At 44.9% G+C, this 23306-nt stretch overlaps 1 protein-coding gene across 1 annotated transcript in view; it reads left to right on the forward strand.

Annotated features, from left to right (window-relative positions):
• Positions 1-23306, forward strand: part of lama5 (laminin, alpha 5) — a 360316-nt gene that overhangs the window by 326412 nt on the left and 10598 nt on the right. Inside the window, exons 69-74 of the mRNA XM_070896270.1 lie at positions 3046-3189; positions 9284-9414; positions 13238-13405; positions 18872-19004; positions 21573-21709; positions 22444-22633. Coding sequence (XP_070752371.1) covers positions 3046-3189; positions 9284-9414; positions 13238-13405; positions 18872-19004; positions 21573-21709; positions 22444-22633 — 903 coding nt within the window. The remainder of the gene's footprint in view (positions 1-3045; positions 3190-9283; positions 9415-13237; positions 13406-18871; positions 19005-21572; positions 21710-22443; positions 22634-23306) is intronic.

A 23306-nucleotide genomic window follows, 5' to 3' on the forward strand; every position in this document is an offset into this window, starting at 1 on the left:
AATAACACCAATGTTCTTTCAGGCAATGTGATCATTGATGAGCTCCTGACGTAAGGCTCTTGCAGCTATCATGCCACCATGGGCCCTTTCATGCCGTCTACAGGGAGGTGGGGGCATGGCTTCAGCGTCAGCCTGATAGTCTGGGCTGATGTCAGCATCCGTCTCCTCATCCTCCTCTTCCTCTCTCTGGTGAGGTGGACTGTCAGACTCATCAGGTAATTCTTGTCCCCTCCTGATAGCCAAGTTGTGTAGCATGGAGCACACCACCACGAATTGAGCTACCTGCTCAGGGTGGTAATGGAGCTCGCCTCCTGAATGGTCCAGGTGTCTAAAGCGCTGCTTCAGCACTCCAATGGTTTTCTCCACGATATTGCGAGTTGCTCTGTGGCTCTCGTTGTATCGCCTCTCGGCCTCGGTGTGGGTGTCACGCAGGGGGGTCATCAGCCAGGTGGCGAGGCCATATCCTTTGTCACCAAGCATCCAGCATTGACCTTGTGGCTCATTGTTAAACAAGTCAGATACAGTGCTCTCACGCAGGATGTGAGCATTATGGTAGCTGCCCGGAAATTGAGCATTTGCTGCCAGTATAATTTGCTGGTGGCGGACAACCAGTTGGACATTCAGGGAGTGGAATCCCCTGCGGTTCCTGAAAACCTCAGCATCCTGAAAAGGTGCCCACATCGCAATGTGTGTACAGTCTTATTGCTCCCTGCACCTTGGGGAAGTTTGCAATTCTGGAGAATCCTAGAGCCCTCTCACTCTCTGCCTCCCTGGTCATAGGGAAGCTGATCAAGTCCCTCCTGCATGCGTACAGGGCTTCAGTGACCTGTCTAATGCAGCGATGTGTGGCATGCTGAGAAAGTCCGCACATGTCGCCAGCTGTGGCCTGAAAAGAACCCCATGCATAGAACGACAGTGCCGCGATGACTTTGATCTTGAGGGACAGTGCAATACTGATGGTGATGGCAGGCTGCAGATCTGCCCTTATCAGCTGGCATACCTCAGTGATAACCTCTTTGTGGAAGCGCAGTCTCTGAAGGCAGGTGGCATCGGGCAAGTCCTTGTACTTGCGGATGGTGTAACGCCTGGTCCTCCTCATCTGTCTGTCACATCTTACTTTGGGCACATAATGCAATGGAGCGTTCCTTCAGCGATGTCGAGTCTGCTGCATGTACTTGGTCACCAAGAGAGGGTGAGAAAGGACAGGGCCCATTGCAGTAGCTCTCTGTTTTCCACCGATTGGTCACAAACAAGGACTGCCCCGACGAAGACACCTCTTCAATTCCAATCGGTCACAGTATGGTCAAGATGTTTTTACAGATGTTCACATCAACTCCAACGACTTGCAGAGTACAGTTGAACTCCCCCGAGATGGAAGCACAGCAGCCTTTTAAAGGACGCCACATGTGATGTAGAACATGGCGTCCATAACACTCTGATTAGTTCTGGTTAGTGCCACTTTTTGTGGGTGGTTTTTTGGGCGAGTGATATTGTGGTCGATATGTGTGCGAGGTGGTGAAATTGACGCTGGGCGATCTCATGGCCGCTAGTTTTGGTAAATAGCTCTTTACGACAAAAAAAAGTGGGCGGGCATTAATATTGAATCTCGGCATTCAATTCGTGCGTAAAGTAACGCTGTGCGATATTATGTGCCAAAATGGGCGCTATATGGGCATTATACGCCATTTAAGCGGTAAAATGGGCGTTAAGTGGGCATTAAGCATGCAAAAAAAGTGGGAGTTCTAGCCCATAGAGTAAATAAGCAAGGAAGTTACGATGAATCTTTATAAAACTCTGGTTCGGCCTTGACTTGGAGTATTGTGTCCAATTCTGGGCATCACACTTTAGGAAGGATGGGACGGCCTTAGAGGGTGCAGAAAAACTTTACAAGAATGGTTCCAGCGATGAGGGACTTCAGTTACATACATAGACTGGAGAAGCTGGGGTTGTTCTCCTTAGAGCAGAGAAGGTTGAGAGGAGATTTGTTAGAGATGTTCAAAATCATGAGGAGTGTAGACAGAGAGAAACTGTTCCCATTGGAGGAAGGGTCGAGGACCAGAGGACACAGATTTAAGGTGATTGGCAGAAGAACCAAAGGTGACATGAGGAAAACTTTTTTATGGTTAGGATCTGGGAATGCACTGTCTGAGAGGTTGGTGGAGGCAGATTCAATCGTGGCTTTGAAAGGGGAATTAGATAAGTACCTGAAGGAAAAATAATTGCAGGGCTGCGGGGGAGTGGGACTCGCTGAAGTGCTCTTGCAGAGAGCCAGCATGGGCTCGACGGGTCAAATGGTGGCCTCCTGTGCTGTAACCATTCTATGATTCTATGCAATAAGCAGTCGTATGATGTTGTTTAAATAATTTCCAGGCATAGATGATTTCCTTGTAATCTGCTGTCTTGGGCGAAAAAAAGATCTTAATGCTATAGAACATCATCTGATCTTTATATCTTTAGGTTCTGTCTACACCCTGCAATAACTGTTTTAACATAATTAAAAATGTGAGGTGTATATTTAATGCTATCATAAATAATAGACACTGTGTTTAAATCTGTAATTCATATTGTTGATAGTCATAAAAAACTATCTCTCAGTTTGGGACATTGGAGCCACCAAACAAAATGTAATCCTTGTGAGACTGATGTGACTGCGTTCCAGAGGTAGTATTCTGCTCAAATAGTGCTTCTGCTTTACTGGGAAGGAAAGAGGGGGGAAACCAAGCAAGGGCACTGAAGAAAGCGAAAAGGCATTTACAATGACCACATATTGATGGGTTCATGCTCAGTCATCCGTGCAGCAGCTGTATTAAGGAAGCCCTTTATTTACTTTTTCCTGTTCGAATTCCCTCGCTATAACAGCACTGTGGGAGCACCTTCACCACACGGACTGCAGCGGTTCAAGAAGACGGCTCACCACCACCTTCTCGAGGGCAATTAGGGATGGGCAATAAATGCTGGTCTTGCCAGCGACACCCACATCCCGTGAACAAATAAAAAAATAATTCAACCTACTACTTTCTAACTTTATTCTGTCTTTTGTTTCAGGTATCACGTTCTGCATATTTCAAAGGCCAGGGATATCTGGGTCTGACTCCTCAAAATGTCCCCATGCTTCGCAATAACTTCATGTCAGGCTTTGGCTTCCAGACGCAGCAACGAAATGCCCTGATGTTTTACTACCCCACAGCGGTAAATGCAGACTGTTAATGACAGCGCTAGAAACATAGAAACATAGAAAATAGGTGCAGGAGCAGGCCATTCAGCCCTTCTAGCCTGCACCGCCATTCAATGAGTTCATGGCTGAACATGAAACTTCAGTACCCCCTTCCTGCTTTCTCGCCATAACCCTTGATCCCCCGAGTAGTAAGGACTTCATCTAACTCCCTTTTGAATATATTTAGTGAATTGGCCTCAACTACTTTCTGTGGTAGAGAATTCCACAGGTTCACCACTCTCTGGGTGAAGAAGTTTCTCCTCATCTCGGTCCTAAATGGCTTACCCCTTATCCTCAGACTGTGACCCCTGGTTCTGGACTTCCCCAACATTGGGAACATTCTTTCTGCATCTAACCTGTCTAAACCCGTCAGAATTTTAAACGTTTCTATGAGGTCCCCTCTCATTCTTCTGAACTCCAGTGAATACAAGCCCAGTTGATCCAATCTTTCTTGATAGGTCAGTCCCGCCATCCCGGGAATCAGTCTGGTGAACCTTCGCTGCACTCCCTCAATAGCAAGAATGTCCTTCCTCAAGTTAGGAGACCAAAACTGTACACAATACTCCAGGTGTGGCCTCACCAAGGCCCTGTACAACTGTAGCAACACCTCCCTGCCCCTGTATTCAAATCCCCTCGCTATGAAGGCCAACATGCCATTTGCTTTCTTAACCGCCTGCTGTACCTGCATGCTAACCTTCAATGACTGATGTACCATGACACCCAGGTCTCGTTGCACCTTCCCTTTTCCTAATCTGTCACCATTCAGATAATAGTCTGTCTCTCTGTTTTTACCACCAAAGTGGATAACCTCACATTTATCCACATTATACTTCATCTGCCATGCATTTGCCCACTCACCTAACCTATCCAAGTCACTCTGCAGCCTAATAGCATCCTCCTCGCAGCTCACACTGCCACCCAACTTAGTATCATCCGCAAATTTGTAGATACTGCATTTAATCCCCTCGTCTAAATCATTAATGTACAATGTAAACAGCTGGGGCCCCAGCACAGAACCTTGCGGCACTCCACTAGTCACTGCCTGCCATTCTGAAAAGTACCCGTTTACTCCTACTCTTTGCTTCCTGTCTGACAACCAGTTCTCAATCCACGTCAGCACACTACCCCCAATCCCATGTGCTTTAACTTTGCACATTAATCTCTTGTGTGGGACCTTGTCGAAAGCCTTCTGAAAGTCCAAATATACCACATCAACTGGTTCTCCTTTGTCCACTTTACTGGAAACATCCTCAAAAAATTCCAGAAGATTTGTCAAGCATGATTTCCCTTTCACAAATCCATGCTGACTTGGACCTATCATGTCACCATTTTCCAGATGCACTGCTATGACATCCTTAATAATTGATTCCATCATTTTACCCACTACTGAGGTCAGGCTGACCGGTCTATAATTCCCTGTTTTCTCTCTCCCTCCTTTTTTAAAAAGTGGGGTTACATTGGCTACCCTCCACTCCATAGGAATTGATCCAGAGTCAATGGAATGTTGGAAAATGACTGTCAATGCATCCGCTATTTCCAAGGCCACCTCCTTAAGTACTCTAGGATGCAGTCCATCAGGCCCTGGGGATTTATCGGCCTTCAATCCCATCAATTTCCCCAACACAATTTCCCGACTAATAAAGATTTCCCTCAGTTCCCCCTCCTTACTAGACCCTCTGACCCCTTTTATATCCGGAAGGTTGTTTGTATCCTCCTTAGTGAATACCGAACCAAAGTACTTGTTCAATTGGTCTGCCATTTCTTTGTTCCCCGTTATGACTTCCCCTGATTCTGACTGCAGGGGACCTACGTTTGTCTTCACCAACCTTTTTCTCTTTACATACCTATAGAAACTTTTGCAATCCGCCTTAATGTTCCCTGCAAGCTTCTTCTCGTACTCCATTTTCCCTGCCCTAATCAAACCCTTTGTCCTCCTCTGCTGAGTTCTAAATTTCTCCCAGTCCCCAGGTTCGCTGCTATTTCTGGCCAATTTGTATGCCACTTCCTTGGCTTTAATACTATCCCTGATTTCCCTAGATAGCCACGGTTGAGCCACCTTCCCTTTTTTATTTTTACGCCAGACAGGAATGTACAATTGTTGTAATTCATCCATGCGGTCTCTAAATGTCTGCCATTGCCCATCCACAGTCAACCCCCTAAGTATCATTCGCCAATCTATCCTAGCCAATTCACGCCTCATACCTTCAAAGTTACCCTTCTTTAAGTTCTGGACCATGGTCTCTGAAATTACTGTTTCATTCTCCATCCTAATGCAGAATTCCACCATATTATGGTCACTCTTCCCCAAGGGGCCTCGCACAATGAGATTGCTAATTAATCCTCTCTCATTACACAACACCCAGTCTAAGATGGCCTCCCCCCTAGTTGGTTCCTCAACATATTGGTCTAGAAAACCATCCCTTATGCACTCCAGGAAATCCTCCTCCACCGTATTGCTTCCAGTTTGGCTAGCCCAATCTATGTGCATATTAAAGTCACCCATTATAACTGCTACACCTTTATTGCATGCACCCCTAATTTCCTGTTTGATGCCCTCCCCAACATCCCTATTACTGTTTGGAGGTCTGTACACAACTCCTACTAACGTTTTTTGCCCTTTGGTGTTCTGCAGCTCTACCCATATAGATTCCACATCATCCAAGCTAATGTCTTTCCTAACTATTGCATTAATCTCCTCTTTAACCAGCAATGCTACCCCACCTCCTTTTCCTTTTATTCTATCCTTCCTGAATGTTGAATACCCCTGAATGTTGAGTTCCCAGCCCTGATCATCCTGGAGCCACGTCTCCGTAATCCCAATCACATCATATTTGTTAACATCTATTTGCACAATTAATTCATCCACCTTATTGCGGATACTCCTTGCATTAAGACACAAAGCCTTCAGGCTTGTTTTATTAACACCCTTTGTCCTTTTAGAATTTTGCTGTACAGTGGCCCTTTTTGTTCTTTGCCTTGGGTTTCTCTGCCCTCCACTTTTCCTCATCTCCTTTCTGTCTTGTGCTTTTGTCTCCTTTTTGTTTCCCTCTGTCTCCCTGCATTGGTTCCCATCCCCCTGCCATATTAGTTTAAATCCTCCCCAACAGCACTAGCAAACACTCCCCCTAGGACATTGGTTCCGGTCCTGCCCAGGTGCAGACCGTCCGGTTTGTACTGGTCCCACCTCCCCCAGAACCGGTCCCAATGCCCCAGGAATTTGAATCCCTCCCTGCTGCACCACTGCTCAAGCCACGTATTCATCTGCGCTATCCTGCGATTCCTACTCTGACTATCACGTGGCACTGGTAGCAATCCCGAGATTACTACTTTTGAGGTCCTACTTTTTAATTTAGCTCCTAGCTCCTTAAATTCGTTTCGTAGGACCTCATCCCTTTTTTTTACCTATGTCGTTGGTACCAATGTGCACCACGACAACTGGCTGTTCTCCCTCCCATTTCAGAATGTCCTGCACCCGCTCCGAGACATCCTTGACCCTTGCACCAGGGAGGCAACATACCATCCTGGAATCTCGGTTGCGGCCGCAGAAACGCCTATGTATTCCCCTCACAATTGAATCCCCTATCACTATCGCTCTCCCACTCTTTTTCTTGCCCTCCTGTGCAGCAGAGCCAGCCACGGTGCCATGAACTTGGCTGCTGCTGCCCTCCCCTGATGAGTCATTCCCCTCAACAGTACCCAAAGTGGTGTATCTGTTTTGCAGGGGGATGACCACAGGGGACCCCTGCACTACCTTCCTTGCACTACTCTTCCTGCTGGTCTTCCATTCCCTATCTGGCTGTGGACCCTTTCCCTGCGGTAAGACCAACTCACTACACGTGATACTCACGTCATTCTCAGCATCGTGGATGCTCCAGAGTAAATCCACCCTCAGCTCCAATTCCGCAACGCGGACCGTCAGGAGCCGGAGGTGGACACACTTCCCGCACACGTAGTCGTCAGGGACACCGGAAGTGTCCCTGAGTTCCCACATGGTACAGGAGGAGCATAACACCCGACCGAGCTCTCCTGCCATGTCTTAACCCTTAGATACACTTAAACTGGTAATAACAATGTTAAAAGTTACTGACCAATATAAGAAGAAAAAGAAAAACTACTCACCAATCACCAGCCAATCACTTACCCCCTAGGCTGTGACGTCACCTTTGTATCTTTGCCTTCTCCCTGTAGCTGCACCGGTACGCCTCTCGCCGACCCCGGACTCGCGCTGCTCCGAGCTCCCGCCTCCTCGACTGACTGCTCGAACTGCTCGACTCCCGCTGGCCTTTATAGGCCTCTCGCCGACCCCGGACTCGCGCTGCTCCAAGCTCCCGCCTCCTCGACTGACTGCTCGAACTGCTCGACTCCCGCTGGCCTTTATAGGCCTCTCGCCGACCCCGGACTTGCGCTGCTCCGAGCTCCCGCCTCCTCGACTGACTGCTCAAACTGCTCGACTCCCGCTGGCCTTTATAGGCCTCTCGCCGACCCCGGACTCGCGCTGCTCCGAGCTCCCGCCTCCTCGACTGACTGCTCGAACTGCTCGACTCCCGCTGGCCTTTATAGGCCTCTCGCCGACCCCGGACTCGCGCTGCTCCGAGCTCCCGCCTCGTCGACTGACTTGCTAATGGCAACAGTACGTGGTTGTGTTGTGTTGGACGCGCAAGGTGCGGAATTCAACACTTTTTAGCATCACTAGACTAGCAGGCTAGACTGCTGAGGCCCGAAGTTCTTGGCCTGCCACTAGGAATGAGGCGGAGCAGGACTGGCCGACTGGCCCCACTGTTGAAACCCCCGCCCGTAAATTCCGGGGGTGGGGGGGGTCATCAAACTTACAACCGCACGATTCCGGTCGAACTGGGACAAACACAACGGAGGAGGCCGAGCCAAACGGGGCTCGTGTATGAAGGGCTGAAAGGCCCCGAATTTCCATTTGCGGCTTCAGAAGTCACCCACTCCCATCGGAGGCAGAGACCCGGTGGGACCGAGTTTGGCCCCAACTTTCTGTCCTTTCCTCTCTATTATTATAGCGCTATTAAACCACAGGAATTTCTAGGCCTGATCTGGAGAGTTTAAAAACAAAAAGCAGCTCTTTCAAACTATTGCAAATTTTTAAGTAACCTATTGAGAGGACCAAACAAACACTTAAAAAAAAAAATTCTTCCTTCCTATGTGGATATCATCATCATCGGCAGTCCCTCGAATCGAGGATGACTTGCTTCCACGTCAAAAAGTTCACAGGTGTTTCAATGAAGGACCTGACATTCCAGGTCCCGAACTACATCCTGAAGGGTGGAAGATGCCTGTGCGTGGATTTTTTTTAACATGTGGTGGCCGTTGCACACCAGCCACCACACGGGCTTGACAGAGCTAGGTCTTGGTCCAGTGGCAAGGATTAACCAAGACGACTGGAGACCAGGTTTGCTGCACAGACCTAGTGCGCGCACACATCGCAGTGTGGGTTAACTACATGGATAGAGTAACATTTTCACAGTATAGGTGTATTTCAGGAACTGACCAGTACTGATGCCCTGATGCGACTGACAGGACTATACAGGCTGAAATGTCAATTTCGAGGAAATTTGGGTGCAGCATAATTGCGTGCACTTGCGCCGTCATTTCCTCGAGCTTTCACACTTTACGCTTTTGCTTTACGCCCCGATTGTACGTGCCTCTGAGTGCCAAGACACAGGGAATTCTAATCCCACACAGTCTCCTTTTATTGGCATCTGTTTCAAGTCAGGATTTGCAACGGTTTGGGGGGTCCCATTTAACAAAGCAGAAAATAAAGCTCTATGTGTTTGTTGATGGCACAGGCGCAGAGAAATATTTCATGTTCCGAAAGATCGTTTCATGTTTTGAGACCCAGCTGGTCCAGGATCAGGCCCTGCAACACATCCAGATTAGAGCGATATTAATGTGCCACCATTTGTGGTTTAAATACATGAAAAGTTACAAAATATCTAAAAAGCCAGTCTGAACTCGGGTTTTCATCAGTAGAACATTTAGTTTTGTTACATATGACTGTTGTCACTTTCTTGGTGAACTTAAATGTTTTTTGCTTTGCTTTGTTAGGAAGGAAATTGTCAAGTCTCTCTGAAGCAAGGATTAGTGGCACTTAAGGTGCTTAATACGGAAGTTAAAAGCCAAATCCAATATACAGATGGGAGCCCACACTATATCGCCTTCTACATCAGAAATGATCAGTAAGTTCTTTGGTTTTCATGACTTCTAAAGACCAACTGAAGGGAAAAGAAATAAAAACAGAACAAATCTAGAAATACACAGCAGCATCTGAAAACAGGAAATTCTAATGTAGAGTCATTATTCCATGGGAGTAATTGAAAATGTCACAGCCCAGAAATGTCCAGCCAACACCTAGGGCAGTAATTTGCGGCCCCTACAGGTGCGTACGAGGTGCGTAAGAGCTTTAAAAAACGTGCACACTAAATGTTTTCATTCATTTTATACATTAAACGCCCTGTGCAATGAGAGAAGTTTATTTTTAGGCCTGTTAAAACATGTAAATTTATTTTTCAAAAAATTCAATTTTTGTTTTAAACATTTAATTAAATGCCATTTTAGTTCATTTTAAATATGTAATTTTTTTTAACATTTATTTATTTGATGTGTAGATGGATTTTTTTATGTGATTCCCCATTCATACTTATGGGAGTTCCATACATACGGAACCCCCATAAGTATGAATGGGGATTCCCTTCTTTGATTGGCTGGGCCAGCCCACGTGATCCCAGGGATGCTTGTGAAGCAGCTGCATCCCTGGGATATGTGGGCCTCTAGACAGGCCTATGTAGAGTACGAGGACAGCAAGTTGCCGAACCTCCCGAACCACCAGGTAACTTTGTCGATTTTATGCAGGTCGGAGGCATCTGCCAAGCCTTCGACTCCAAATTCAGCCCTCATGTGTTCTACCCTTCGTTTTGCATGGGTAGTGCTGGGAGGCTCGTTCTAATACTCTTTTCACAGGAGACATTCGACGTTAAAGTTCCTTGTGTATTATATTCTTATCATTACTTTTTTTGTGCTCTTTAAGATGAGGGGAATTAATACAGATAATAATTGAACTCTTCCTGTTTTGGCCACTCTCTAGACACTCTCTACCTCCCTTTCCTCCTTTAAAATGCTCCTTAAAACCTACCTCTTTGACCAAGCCCTAATATCTCCTTATGCGACTTGGTGTCAGATTTTGTTTGGGACATTTTACTATGTTAAAGGCGCTATATAAATACAAATTATTGTTGTTACACAACACATAATATTGTAAAAAAGGAACAGCAATAATCATGGCCGATTTTAACCTTCATATTGTTTGGACAAAGCAAATTGGCCAGGGTAGCCTTGAGGAAGAGTTCATAGAGTGTATCCGGGATAGTTCTCTTGAACAGGACGTTGCAGAACCAACCAGGGAGCAGACTATGGTTAGATCTGTTACTGTGTAATGAGACAGGATTAATAAACTATCTCCTAGTAAAGGATCCTCGAGGAATGAGTGATCATAACATGGTTAAATTTCAAATTCAGTTGGAGGGTGAGAAAGTTGGATCTCAAACCAGTGTCCTAAGCTTAAACAAAGGAAATTACAAAGGTATGAAGGCAGAGTTGGCTAAAGTGGACTGGGAAAATAGATTAAAGTGTGGGACGGTTGATGAGCAGTGGCAGACATTTAAGGAGATATTTCATAACTCTCAACAAAAATATATCCCAATGAGAAGGAAAGACTAAGAGAATGGAGAACCATCCGTGGCTAATTAAGGAAGTAAAGGATGGTATCAAATTGAAAACAAGGGTATATAAAGTGGCCAAGATTGGTGGGGATGCCAGAGGATTGGGAAATTTTTAAAAGCCCGCAAAGAATGACTAAAAAAAATAATAGAGAGGAAAGATAGATTAGGAAAGCAAACTAGCACAAAATATAAAACCAGATAGTAAGAGTTTCTACAGGTACATGAAAAGGAAAAGAATGGCTAAAGTAAATGTCGGTCCCTTAGAGGATGAGACTGGAGAATTAATAATGGGGAACAGGAAAACGGCAGAGACTTTGAATAAATATTTTGTATCTTTCTTCAAGGTAGAAGACACTAAAAACATCCCAATAGGAGATCATCAAGGGGCTATAGGGAGGGAGGAACTCAATGCAATCACTATCACTAAAGAAGTAGTACTCGGTAAAGTAATGGGACTAAAGGCGGACAAGTTCCCTGGACCCGATGGCTTATATCCTAGGGTCTTAAAAGAAGTAGCTGCAGAGATAGTGGATGCATTGGTTGTAAGCTGCCAAAATACCCTGGATTCTGGGGAAGTCCCAGCAGATTGGAAAACCACAAATGTAACACCCCTATTTAAAAAAGGAGGCAGACAGAAAGTAGGAAACCATAGACCAGTTAGCCTAACATCTGTCATTGGGAAAATGTTGGAGTCCATTATTAACGAAGCAGTAGCAGGACATTTGGAAGAGCATAATTCAATCAAGCAGAGTCAACATGGTTTTATGAAAGGGAAATCATGTTTGACAAATTTGCTGGAGTTCTTTGAGGATGTAACAAGCAGGATGGATAAGGGGGAACCAGTGTATGTGTATTTAGATTTCCAGAAGGCATTCGATAAGGTGCCACATAAAAGGTTACTGCACAAGATAAAAGTTCACGGGGTTGGGGGTAATATATTAGCATGGATAGAGGATTGGCTAACTAACAGAAAACAGAGAGTCGGGATAAATGGGTCATTTTCCGGTTGGCAAACAGTAACTAGTGGGGTGCCGCAGGGATCGGTGCTGGGGTCTCAACTATTTACAATCTATATTAATGACTTGGATGAAGGGACCAAGTATAATGTAACCAAGTTTGCTGATGATACAAAGATGGGTGGGAGAGCAAATAGTGAGGAGGATACAAGAAATATGCAAAGAGATATAGACAGGCTAAGTGAGTGGGCAACAATTTGGCAGATGGAGTAAAATGTGGGAAAATGTGAGGTTATCCACTTTGGCAGATAAAATAGAAAAGCAAATTATAATTTAAATGGAGAAAAGTTGCAATGTGCTGCAGTACAGAGGGACCTGGGGGTCCTTGTGCATGAAACACAAAAAGTTAGTATGCAGGTACAGCAAGTAATCAGGAAGGCAAATGGAATGTTGGCCTTTATTGCAAGGGGGATAGAGTATAAAAGCAGAGAAGTCCTGCTACAACTGTACAGGGTATTGGTGGAGGCCACACCTAGAGTACTGCGTACAGTTTTGGTCTCCGTATTTAAGGAAGGATACATCTGCATTGGAGGCTTATCAGAGAAGGTTCACTAGGTTGATTCCAGAGATGAGTGGATTGACTTATGAAGATAGGTTGAGTAGGTTGGGACTATACTCATTGGAGTTCAGAAGAATGAGAGGTGATCTTATCGAAACATATAAGATAATGAGGAGGCTTGACAAGTTGGATGCAGAGAGGATATTTCCGCTCATACGGGAAACTAAAACTAGGAGGCATAGTCTCAGAATAAAGGGCCGCCCATTTAAAACTGAGATGAGGAATTTCTTCTCGCAGGGGGTTGTAAATCTATGGAATTCTCTGCCCCAGAGAGCTGTGGGGGCTGGGTCATTGAGTAGATTTAAGGTGGAGATAGACCAATTTTTGAGCGATAAGAGAATAAAGGGTTATGGGGAACGGGCAGCCATGATCTTATTAAATAGCAGAGCAGGCTCAAGGGGCCAAATAACTTACTCTTGCTCCTATTTCTTATGTTCTTATGTTCTTATTCCTTATATCTAATGTATTGCAACATGAACAGGCTGTTCCCCCCCATCCCACCGCCCCCAGTAGTCTCACTTTCACTGCCATCAGAAACCAGAAACCATCCTGGTTAGATTCGAACTTGGATCTCAAGGTGATTATCATCAACAGTTCAAGCTTTCACCACTTTCTGGTCTACTTGACCAATGATGTATTTTCTGAAGTACAGTCACCGTTGTCATTAGAACTTAGCACTAATTTACCATTTCGCTTCTCTCCCCCGAAGGATTAAAATGACCATTGATGATAAGGAAAGGCAGCAATCAAAAATATCCAAGAGAAAACGACGCCAATCTGGGGAGATTGAAGAGGGGCAGGTTTATCTTGGTGGTGTGCCAAAAGCCGGTCTAGGTGCCAACCTGACTGGCTGCATCAGAAATGTTTTCATTTACAGGTGAGTTACCGAGAACCTACCAGATTCACAGATGTTGTCACAGGTTGGGAGGCTGTTTGTTCAATTGATTGTGACCAATGTTCCCTGTAAGCTGCGCGGCCAGGGAACGCTCCAGGGATCCCGCGCAGCCGGCTTTTGAATAGAAAAACTGCGCACGTGTGGCATGTTGAATGGCCGTGGAGCCCCTTAAAGGGGCCGTGTGGCCCGAAAATAAATTACCGGGAACATTGATTGTGAGAGTGCTGATTTCTACTTTGAGTAACAGGAGCATGGATACAGCCTGCGTCTCTAACTTTTAATAAACAGATTTACAAATACCATTTGCACAGATTTGCACAAGGTTTTATTCCATGTATCACTTAAATATTCTTTGGTGCTTGATATAACCCTAATGTTGTTCTGAAACTAGTGGCCCGTTGATTCCTAGATTTACAAATGTTGCTGAGACTTTTATTCATTTGATTACAAAACCACTCTACAATTGTTTTTGAAACACCTCCATCACATTACTTGCACATTATGTGGTTGATTTTACCCCGGAGTGGCTTTCAAGGGGGCAGTTGTTGGGACGAAACAATCTCGGCGATTAATTTCAGACTGGCACAGTTTAACTCCTGGGCCTTATTTCAATGCGGCCAGGCCACTTCCAGCCTGAATCGAGCTGGAAAAGGACTACTGCTGGCAGTAGGAGCTCAGAAGCCTCTTGGCCGCCCGCCAGCTACACAGTAAATGGCGGGGAGACGGTTTAGGGAGGATCTCGCGGGAGAGAAGAGGGAGCGGGTCTGGGGAAGCCACAACTTTACTTGTACAAGCACACCGATTTCCCCCGGAATGGAAGGTTTTAGACTTATCTGGAGGGCATCTTGGTCCTTCCCATTGGCTGCCAACTGGCTTCAGCCTAGCAGGAAAACCACGGAGGCTTACCCACTCGGGGCGGGGGGGGGGCCCAATTAAAATACCATCAGGGTTATAGGACCCCGATTAGCATTTGTGCACATGCTTCCCGCCCGAGTCCGATGTGCGCCTCATCTGCCGCCTGAACCAATGCCGCTATAATCGGAGCTAGGCGAAATGGAGCTGTTCCATTTTAACTGCTCACCCACTCTGATTCTGCCCAGTGCAGAGTTAAAACTCCCCAATGACTGGACGATGAAAATGGTGCATCGCTTTCCTGGCTTTTCTTGTTTCCCAATAAAACTCTGTCAAATACTTTTTTTTTTAAAAAGCACTGCCTTCATTAAAAGTGTGACAGGTGAAACGTAACAATCCAGTGCTAACTTTACCAATTCTGTTTAAAGGTGGTTCAAGGATTACAACATAGCCAAGGGTTTCAGGTTTTAACATTTAAAATAAATTGTTCTCAGGATTTGGGCGCTGGCAAAGCCGCATTTATTACCCATCCTCGTAGCCCTGAGAAGGTTGTGGTGGCGGCCTCCTCCTTGAAGAACATAAGAAATGGGAGCAGGATTCGACCATACAGCCCCTCGAGCCTACCCCACTGTCCCCCATTCTCATCATATAGTCATTGAACGCGTGAAATGTTATTAGGGAGGGAATTCCAGGATTTTTATCCAGTGACGAGGCCATGGCTATACAAGTCCTGGACAGGTAGGTGTCTGTAACTTGCAGGTGACTGCGTCCATCCTGGTGGTACATGTCGGGGTCAGTAGGTGCTGTTGACATAACTGTAGTGAATTGCTGCAGTGCATTTAGGTAAGAGCAGAGCAAGATTAATTGACAAACCACACTCGATCCCCGTAACTTACTCAAACCCAGCAGTAAATTACATCGGGTTCTTTGATGAAGTAACGAGAGAGTTGATGAGGTTAATGCAGTTGATGTCGTGTATATGAACTTTCAAAAGGCGTTTGACAGAGTGGCACATAATAGACTTGTTAGGAAAACTAAAGCCCATGGGATAGAGGGACAGTGGCAGCATGGATACAAAGTTGGCTAGTAACAGACATAGACAGGCTAGTAAAATGGGCCAACACATGGTGATGAAAAATTAACGCAGAGAAGTGTGAAATGATGCATGTTAATAGAAAGAATGAGGAGAGGCAATATAAACTAACGGGTACAGTTTTAAAGTGGGCGCAGGAACAGAGTCCTGAGGTATACAAATCTTTGCAGGACAAGTTGAGACAGCTGTTAAAAAAGCATATGGGATCCTTGGCTTTATTAATAGAGCCATAGCAAGGAAGTTATGCTAAACCTTCATAAAACACTGGTTAGGCTTCAGCTGGAGTATTGTGTCCAATTTTGGGCACCTTACTTTAGGAAGAATGTCGAGCAATATTCCCTCGAAGTTGTGCAGCCCAGTACCGGTTTTTCAGATGTGAAATTTCACACGTGCGAAACTGTGAATGGGCCGCACAGCCCCTTAAAGGGACCGCGCACCCCCCAAAAATCAGGGGGAACATTGATGTTAAGGCCTTAGAGAGGTTACAGAAGAAGGGTACCAAGAATGAGGGACTTCAGTTATGTGGAGAGACTGGAGAAGCTGGGGTGGTTCTTCTTGGAGCAGAAAGGGCTAAAAGGAGATTTGATAGAGGTATTCAAAATCATGAATGGGTTTTGATAAATAAGGAGATATTGTTTCCAGTGGCAGAAAGGGTGTTAACCAGAGGATACTAATTTAAGGTGATTGGCAAAAGAACCAAAGGCGACATAAGGTAACATTTTTAAACACAGCGAGTTGTTGTGATCGGGAATGCATGGTCTGAAAGGGTGGTGGAAGCAGATTCAATAGGAACATTCAAAAGAGAAATACTTGAAGGGAAAACATTTACAGGGCTATGGAGAAAGAGCGGGGGCATGGGATTAATTGGATAGCTGTACCAAAGAGCAGGCACAATAGGCCAAATGGCCTCCTTCTCTGCTGTACGATTCTCTGATTGTGCAGTGAGGATAGTGTTTTGGTGCAGAGTAGCAGGTGCCTTTATAGGCCCCAAGTTTCCACATGATTTGTTCCTGATTTTTAGGAGCAACTGGTGTAGAACGGAGTATCTTAGAAATCGGAATTCTCCACATTTAGTTTTCTGCAGTTCTAGTCAGGTAGAACAGTTTCACTTTGGAACTGAATTTTTTTTTTCAAAAGGGGGCGTGTCCGGCCACTGACGCCTGATTTGAAAGTTTCCACAGTGAAAACGTACTCCAAACTAACTTAGAATGGAGCAAGTGAAGATTTTTGTACGCTTGAAAAAACCTTGTCTACACTTTAAAAAATTAGGCGTCGGGAACGAGGTGAGGGGGGGAAGGGAAGTCATTAAATTCTACAATCAATTCTTAGTTATACTTATACAAATATTATACAAATAAATCCAACCTGAATAAAAATTTATAAGCAAAGAAAAGATTAAATAAACCATGTTCCTACCTGTGTGAAAGTGCTTCAGGCAGCAGTGTGGCGTCGGTCTCGGGGACAGGCAGCAAGCAGCCTTGGTGCTGAGCTTCAGTGCTTGAGGCAGCGGTGTGGCGTCGGTCTCGGGGGCAGGCAGCAAGCAGCCTTGGTGCTTGAGGCAGGCCTTCATTCCCCGCGAAGATGCAGCACCCGGACGGACTTGAGGCCATTCGGCCATGGGATTGCAGCGGCGTCAGTGGCTGGCCGGGAGCAGCAGCAGCCTTCGAGCTGTGAGGGGGACTGACTGAGGCCATTTGGACAGGGAGAGGCAGCCACATCGACATCTTTATATTTAAATTTGCAGAATGGGTGCACCACATATTATGCAATGGTTTGCTTCATTATGCAAGAAATTCTTTGTTCTTGGTGGAAGTTGATCCATTGCAAAGTTGAATTGGCACTTTTATTTCTCCAAACACACAGTCCTTAATTTGCAGGCACCGGTTCTGCAAGTTTAGCAGTGAAAAGCTGAACTCACTGATTTCAGCAGGTGATTTATTCAGCAGTGCTGCTAAAAGCACTCCCTCACACACAGAAATATCAAGAAAATTAAAATGCAAGCCTTTGCAGGGGTCCAAGAAACAAATCTTCACTTTTTCTGCAGCACTTTTAAAAATGGCCGAGTGCCAATGTTTACTTCAGACTGTGCATGCGCGAACGCTCCAACGCGCACGCGCAGGGTTGCCGGCACCAAGAAGCCTCATTTAAATTGTACCCGCCCCCTCCTACTTACAAAATCGGCGCGAGTGATAGGCTCCGCCCCCTGTGCGCCGCGCCAAGCAGACATTGCGCTCCAAGGAGCTCGAGAATACTGCGTTTTTTTTCAGGCGCCGTTTACGGCGCGAAAAACAGGCGCCCAGCTCTGAGGGCCGCCTTTTTCGCCGCGTGTGGAAACTTGGGGCCATAAGGTGGAGACAGTGGTTGGGTTGGTTTTGCACTGGTGCATAGTCAGAGTGCAATCAAATGCACACAATACAGGAAATTCAGTTGTCTCTGAGAAGATGCTGTTGACGTGTTGTGCAGTGCAATGGTTCTGTTACACATCAGGAAAAGCGATCGATTGAATTGAAAAGTAAGGAAATTATGCTAAACCTGTATCGAACCTTGGTTAGACCAAACTTGGAGTACTGCGTGCAGTTCTGGTCGCTATATTATAAAAAGGATATAGAGGCACTTGAGAGGGTGCAGAGAATATTTACAAGGATGATACCAGAAATGTGAGGGCATACATACCAGGAAAGGATGAACAGGCTGGGTCTCTTTTCTCTTGAAAAAAGGCTGAGGGGTGACCTAATAGAGGTCTTTAAAATTATGAAAGGTTTTGATACAGTGGATAGAGAGAGAATGTTTCCACTTGTGGGGCAGAGCATAACTAGAGGTCATCAATATAAGATAGTCACCAAGAAATCCAATAGGGAATTCAGAAGAAACTTCTTTACCCAAAACGTGGTGAGAATATGGAACTCGCTACCACAGGGAGTGGTTAAAGCGAATAGTGTAGATGTATTTAAGGGGAGGCTAGACAAGCATATAAGAAAGAAGGGAACAGAGGGTTACCCAGTTAGAATTAGATGAGGATAAATGCCGGCATGGACTGATTGAGCCAAAAGGCCTGTTTCTGTGCTGTATATTCTATGTAGTCTGGTATACCCTGTAACATGACCTGGAGGGCCAATAATTTAGCGTTGGGTACTGTAGTGTGGTGGTTATGTTACTGGACTAGTAATTTGAAGGCCTGGAGTCCAGTACTCCAGAGAATGTGAGTTCATATCCCACCATGGCAGTTTGAGCATTTCAATTCCGTTTTGATGGACGCAGATTCAATAATAACTTTCAAAAGGGAATTGGATAAATATTTGAAGGGGAAAAATTTGTGAGGCTATGGGGAAAGAGCGGGTGACTGGGACTAATTGTATAGTTGTTTCAAAGAGCTGGTACAGGCACAATGGGCTGAATGGCCTCCTTCTATACTGTGATTCAGAAATATTTTGGCTGCTATTGTACGCTGTAGCTGCAACTAAAGGATGCTTTGAGTATTTTTTTCCACTCCTTTTCTCATACAGTAAAGATTCAAGACAGCAATCAGTCATAGATCTCCAGAAGCATAAAGTAATGGTGGGGACGGGGCTGAACAGTTGCTCCAGAGAAAAGCCACCCCAGCAGATCCGATCACACAAAAAGGAGAAACCCAGACAGGTAAATGAGATTGAAGTCAGACTCTCGCATGTCATCATCAGTGTTCCCTGTAATTTGCACGGCTGCGCAGGAGTGCACTAGAGAACACCCGCTGCTGGCTCGTCAATACAAAAAAAATTACAGGGGACATTGGTCATCATCCCAGTCCAAAGAGTTGCAAACATGCGCAGAAGAAGTCTACGTGGTTAAATCATTTTAACTTTCCACTGCAAAATTCAATAAAAATTGCCAGTGTTTCCTACACATCAACTCCAACTGGTGTCTCCTCCTTTAGAAACATAGAAAATAGGTGCAGGAGTAGGCCATTCGGCCCTTCGAGCCTGCACCACCATTCAATGTGATCATGGCTGATCATGCAACTTCAGTACCCCATTCCTGCTTTCTCTCCATACCCCTTGATCCCCTTAGCCATAAGGGCCATATCTAACTCCCTTTTGAATATATCCAATGAACTGGCATCAACAACTCTCTGCGGCAGGGAATTCCACAGGTTAACAACTCTCTGAGTGAAGAAGTTTCTCATCTCAGTCCTAAATGGCCTACCCCTTATCCTAAGATGGTGTCCCCCGCTTCTGGACTTCCCCAACATCGGGAACTTTCTACCCGCATCTAACCTGTCCCGTCCTGTCAGAATCTTATATGTTTCTATGAGATCCCCCCTCATCCTTCTAAACTCCAATGTATAAAGGCCCAGTTGATCCAGTCTCTCCTCATATGTCAGTCCTGCCATCCCGGGAATCAGTCTGGTGAACCTTTGTTGCACTCCTTCAATAGCAAGAACGTCCTTCCTCAGATTAGGAGACCAAAACTGAACACAATATTCCAGGTGAGGCCTCACCAAGGCCCTGTACAACTGCAGTAAGACCTCCCTGCTCCTATACTCAAATCCCCTAGCTATGAAGGCCAATGTACCATTTGCCTTCTTCACCGCCTGCTGTACCTATATGCCAACTTTCAATGACTGATGAATCATGACACCCAGGTCTCGTTGCACCTCCCCTTTTCCTAATCTGCCGCCATTCAGATAATCTGTCTTTGCGATTTTGCCCCCAAAGTGGATAACCTCACATTTATCCATATTATACTGCATCTGCCATGCATTTGCCCACTCCCCTAACCTGTTCAAGTCACCCTGCAGCTTCTTAGCGTCCTCCTCACAGCTCACACCGCCACCCAGTTTAGTGTCATCTGCAAACTTGGAGATATTACACTCAATTCCTCCATCCAAATCATTGATGTATATTGTAAAGAGCTGGGATCCCAGCACAGAGCCCTGCGGCACCCTACTAGTCACTGCCTGCCATTCTGAAAAGGACCCATTTATCCCGACTCTCTGCTTCCTGTCTGCCAACCAGTTCTCTATCCACATCAGTATATTACCCCCAATACCATGTGCTTTGATTTTGCACACCAATCTCTTGTGCGGGACCTTGTCAAAAGCCTTTTGAAAGTCCAAATACACCACATCCACTGGTTCTTCCTTGTCCACTCTACAAGTTACATCCTCAAAAAATTCCAGAAGATTTGTCAAGCATGATTTCCCTTTCATAAATCCATGCTGATTTGGACCGATCCTGTCACTGCTTTCCAAATGCGCTGCTATTTCATCCTTAATAATTGATTCCAACATTTTCCCCACTACTGATGTCAGGCTAACCGGTCTATAATTACCCGCTTTCTCTCTCTCCCTCCCTTTTAAAAAAGTGGCGTTACATTAGCTACCCTCCAGTCCATTGGAACTGATCCAGAGTCGATTGACTGTTGGAAAATGATCACCCATGCATCCACTATTTCTAGGGCCACTTCCTTAAGTACTCTGGGATGCAGACTATCAGGCCCCGGAGATTTATCGGCCTTCAATCCCATCAATTTCCCTAACACAATTTCCCGCCTAATAAAGAAGTCCTTCAGTTCCTCCTTCTCACTAGACCCTCGGTCCCCTAGTATTTCCGGAAGGTTATTTGTGTCTTCCTTTGTGAAGACAGAACCGAAGTACTTGTTCAATTGGTCTGCCATTTCTTTGTTCCCCATTATAAATTCACCTGAATCTGATTGCAAGGGACCTACATTTCCTCTTGGGAAATGCGTGTATTTTATATTTTTGTTTTGTTATATTAAATTGAGCTCTTCTGCTAAAAGAATAGTGCTTGTTTTCTTAATGTCTGAGAGCCTTGTGTTTGGTACATATTGCAAGTTTTCTTCTGTTTTGAAGACTATGTATTCGGAGGTGCCATCTTTCGGATGAGACGTTAAATCGAGGCCCCTTTTGCTCTCTCAAGTGGACGTAAAAGATCCCATGGCACTATTTTGAAGAAGAGCTGGGGAGTTATCCCTGGTGCCCTGACCAATATTTATCCCTCAATCAACATCACTAAAAATGGATTATCTGGTCATTATCACGTTGCTGTTTGGGGGAGCTTTCTGTGCCTAAATTGGCTGCCACGTTTCCCACATTACAACAGTGATTACATTCCAAAAGTACTTCATTGGCTGTAAAGTGCTTTGAGACATCTGGTGGTCATGAAAGGCGCTATATAAATGCAAATCTTTCTTCTTTCTATAACCAAGCTTGAGAGCAAGAAGCAAATGGGAGAAAGTTGCCAGCTCCCAAAGTTGCCAGCTGCAGCCAGCAATGCATATTACTTCAGGGGCTCGCATCTCAGTCGCTTGGAATACGACAATATCCCAGACTCCTTCCGTGTGAGGTAATTTCTTCTAATAATCTCTGCTGTCTTCTTATTGAATGAGTTTGGACATTAATTTTAAGCTGTTAAATTTGTTCATTTCCAAGCTATGTAGTCACTTCTAAGATGGTACAGAATTTCCTGAAGAAATTATCGTTTTGCAATTGGTGGAAGTATATGTAGAATATTTGAGTGGTTGATGTTGAGCGCAAACTGGAGAGGGAATTGGTTCTCAACAATGCACATTCTTATAAAGCACCAGATACCAGGTTACTCAGTATATCTACTCTATAGATCTCTGTGTTAATGGGAGCTTCCTTTATCCACTTCAGAGCACTTGGTCCTCTCAAGAATATAATTTAATCTTCATGCCTTCCTAATCCATTGCTGATTCACTGGATAATACAAGACCAATCTGCAGCCCTAGGGTCACATGGGCCCAGAGCCCAGGCAACTTGTGTTTATTATTCTATTGGCCTAGAGGTCTGGAAAGGATTATTTGTAGCGCTGTTGCCTCATTGGTGGATAAATGTTCAATCAGAACACCCACTGATACTGATATTAGCAACTTGAGATGTGCACATAAATGAGAACATGAAAATCAACTTTAAAGAAAAGCTTGGACACTCCTGACATAAGGAAATGCTTGTACAAACAAGTGGTATGGTCTCATTCAGAAGAACTGTTCTAATCTTAATGTGTCTTTGTGAATGTGAGAGGGCATTAATGCTATTTTCTTAATGTTGGTTCTCCAGGTCTAGTTTCTCCATGGAAGTTCGCTGTAATTCATCCCATGGGATGCTTTTCTATGTATCCAATGAACTGGAAACCTCCTTCATGACTCTCTTGGTTTCCAGAGGCCGGTTTGTCTTCATGTTTAATATCAAAAGGAAGAAATTAAGAATTGCAAGTAAAGAAAAGTATAATGATGGAAAGTGGCACACGGTAAGTATTGCAAACATAGTCTAGGGCCTTGAAATTATTTCTACTCACAATACTATATCTTTAAGATTTTTAGGTATTGAAACACTTTTCTACCACTGATGAAGATTAGAATTACTTCAGACAATTACTTCAATTTTCCATTTAGATTTATTTTCAGTACAAGAAAGAATGGCTTGAATTAATTGAAGGAATTTAAAATGACCTTTCATATTTGAAATCATGTTGTAACAGTGCTTTATTTTAAAGATTTATTTTGGAAAATAGGCTATTATTTTAATAGGAATCCTCTGAGATTATGGCCGCGATTTCTCCTACCGAGGCAGGAGAGAAGCGGGCTATGTCCGGGGCGTCCTCGCTCCGTGCTGGCTTCCCCCACGACATTCCCCTGATGGAGCTTGTTAAGCCCGTCCTGTGAGGTTACCAGCCAATTAAAAGGAAGCAGGTCTGATGATGTCATTCTAACATTGGAACGTAAACAGCTGTGAAATGGTAGCTTTTATACCACTTTTGCAGCTGTCACCTATTCAAAGCAATACAGAGTCATTGATAACCCGACATACTTACTTGGCATGATCCCCGAGCACCGCGTGAAAAAGTTGGAAAAATGGTTAGTAGGTGGTAAAATGCTGTTTAATTAACACCCTCTTAACTATTTCAATTAACTCACCTCCTG

The sequence above is a fragment of the Pristiophorus japonicus genome, chromosome 12, assembly GCF_044704955.1.
Source record: "Pristiophorus japonicus isolate sPriJap1 chromosome 12, sPriJap1.hap1, whole genome shotgun sequence".
In the NCBI taxonomy this organism is placed as follows: domain Eukaryota; kingdom Metazoa; phylum Chordata; class Chondrichthyes; family Pristiophoridae; genus Pristiophorus; species Pristiophorus japonicus.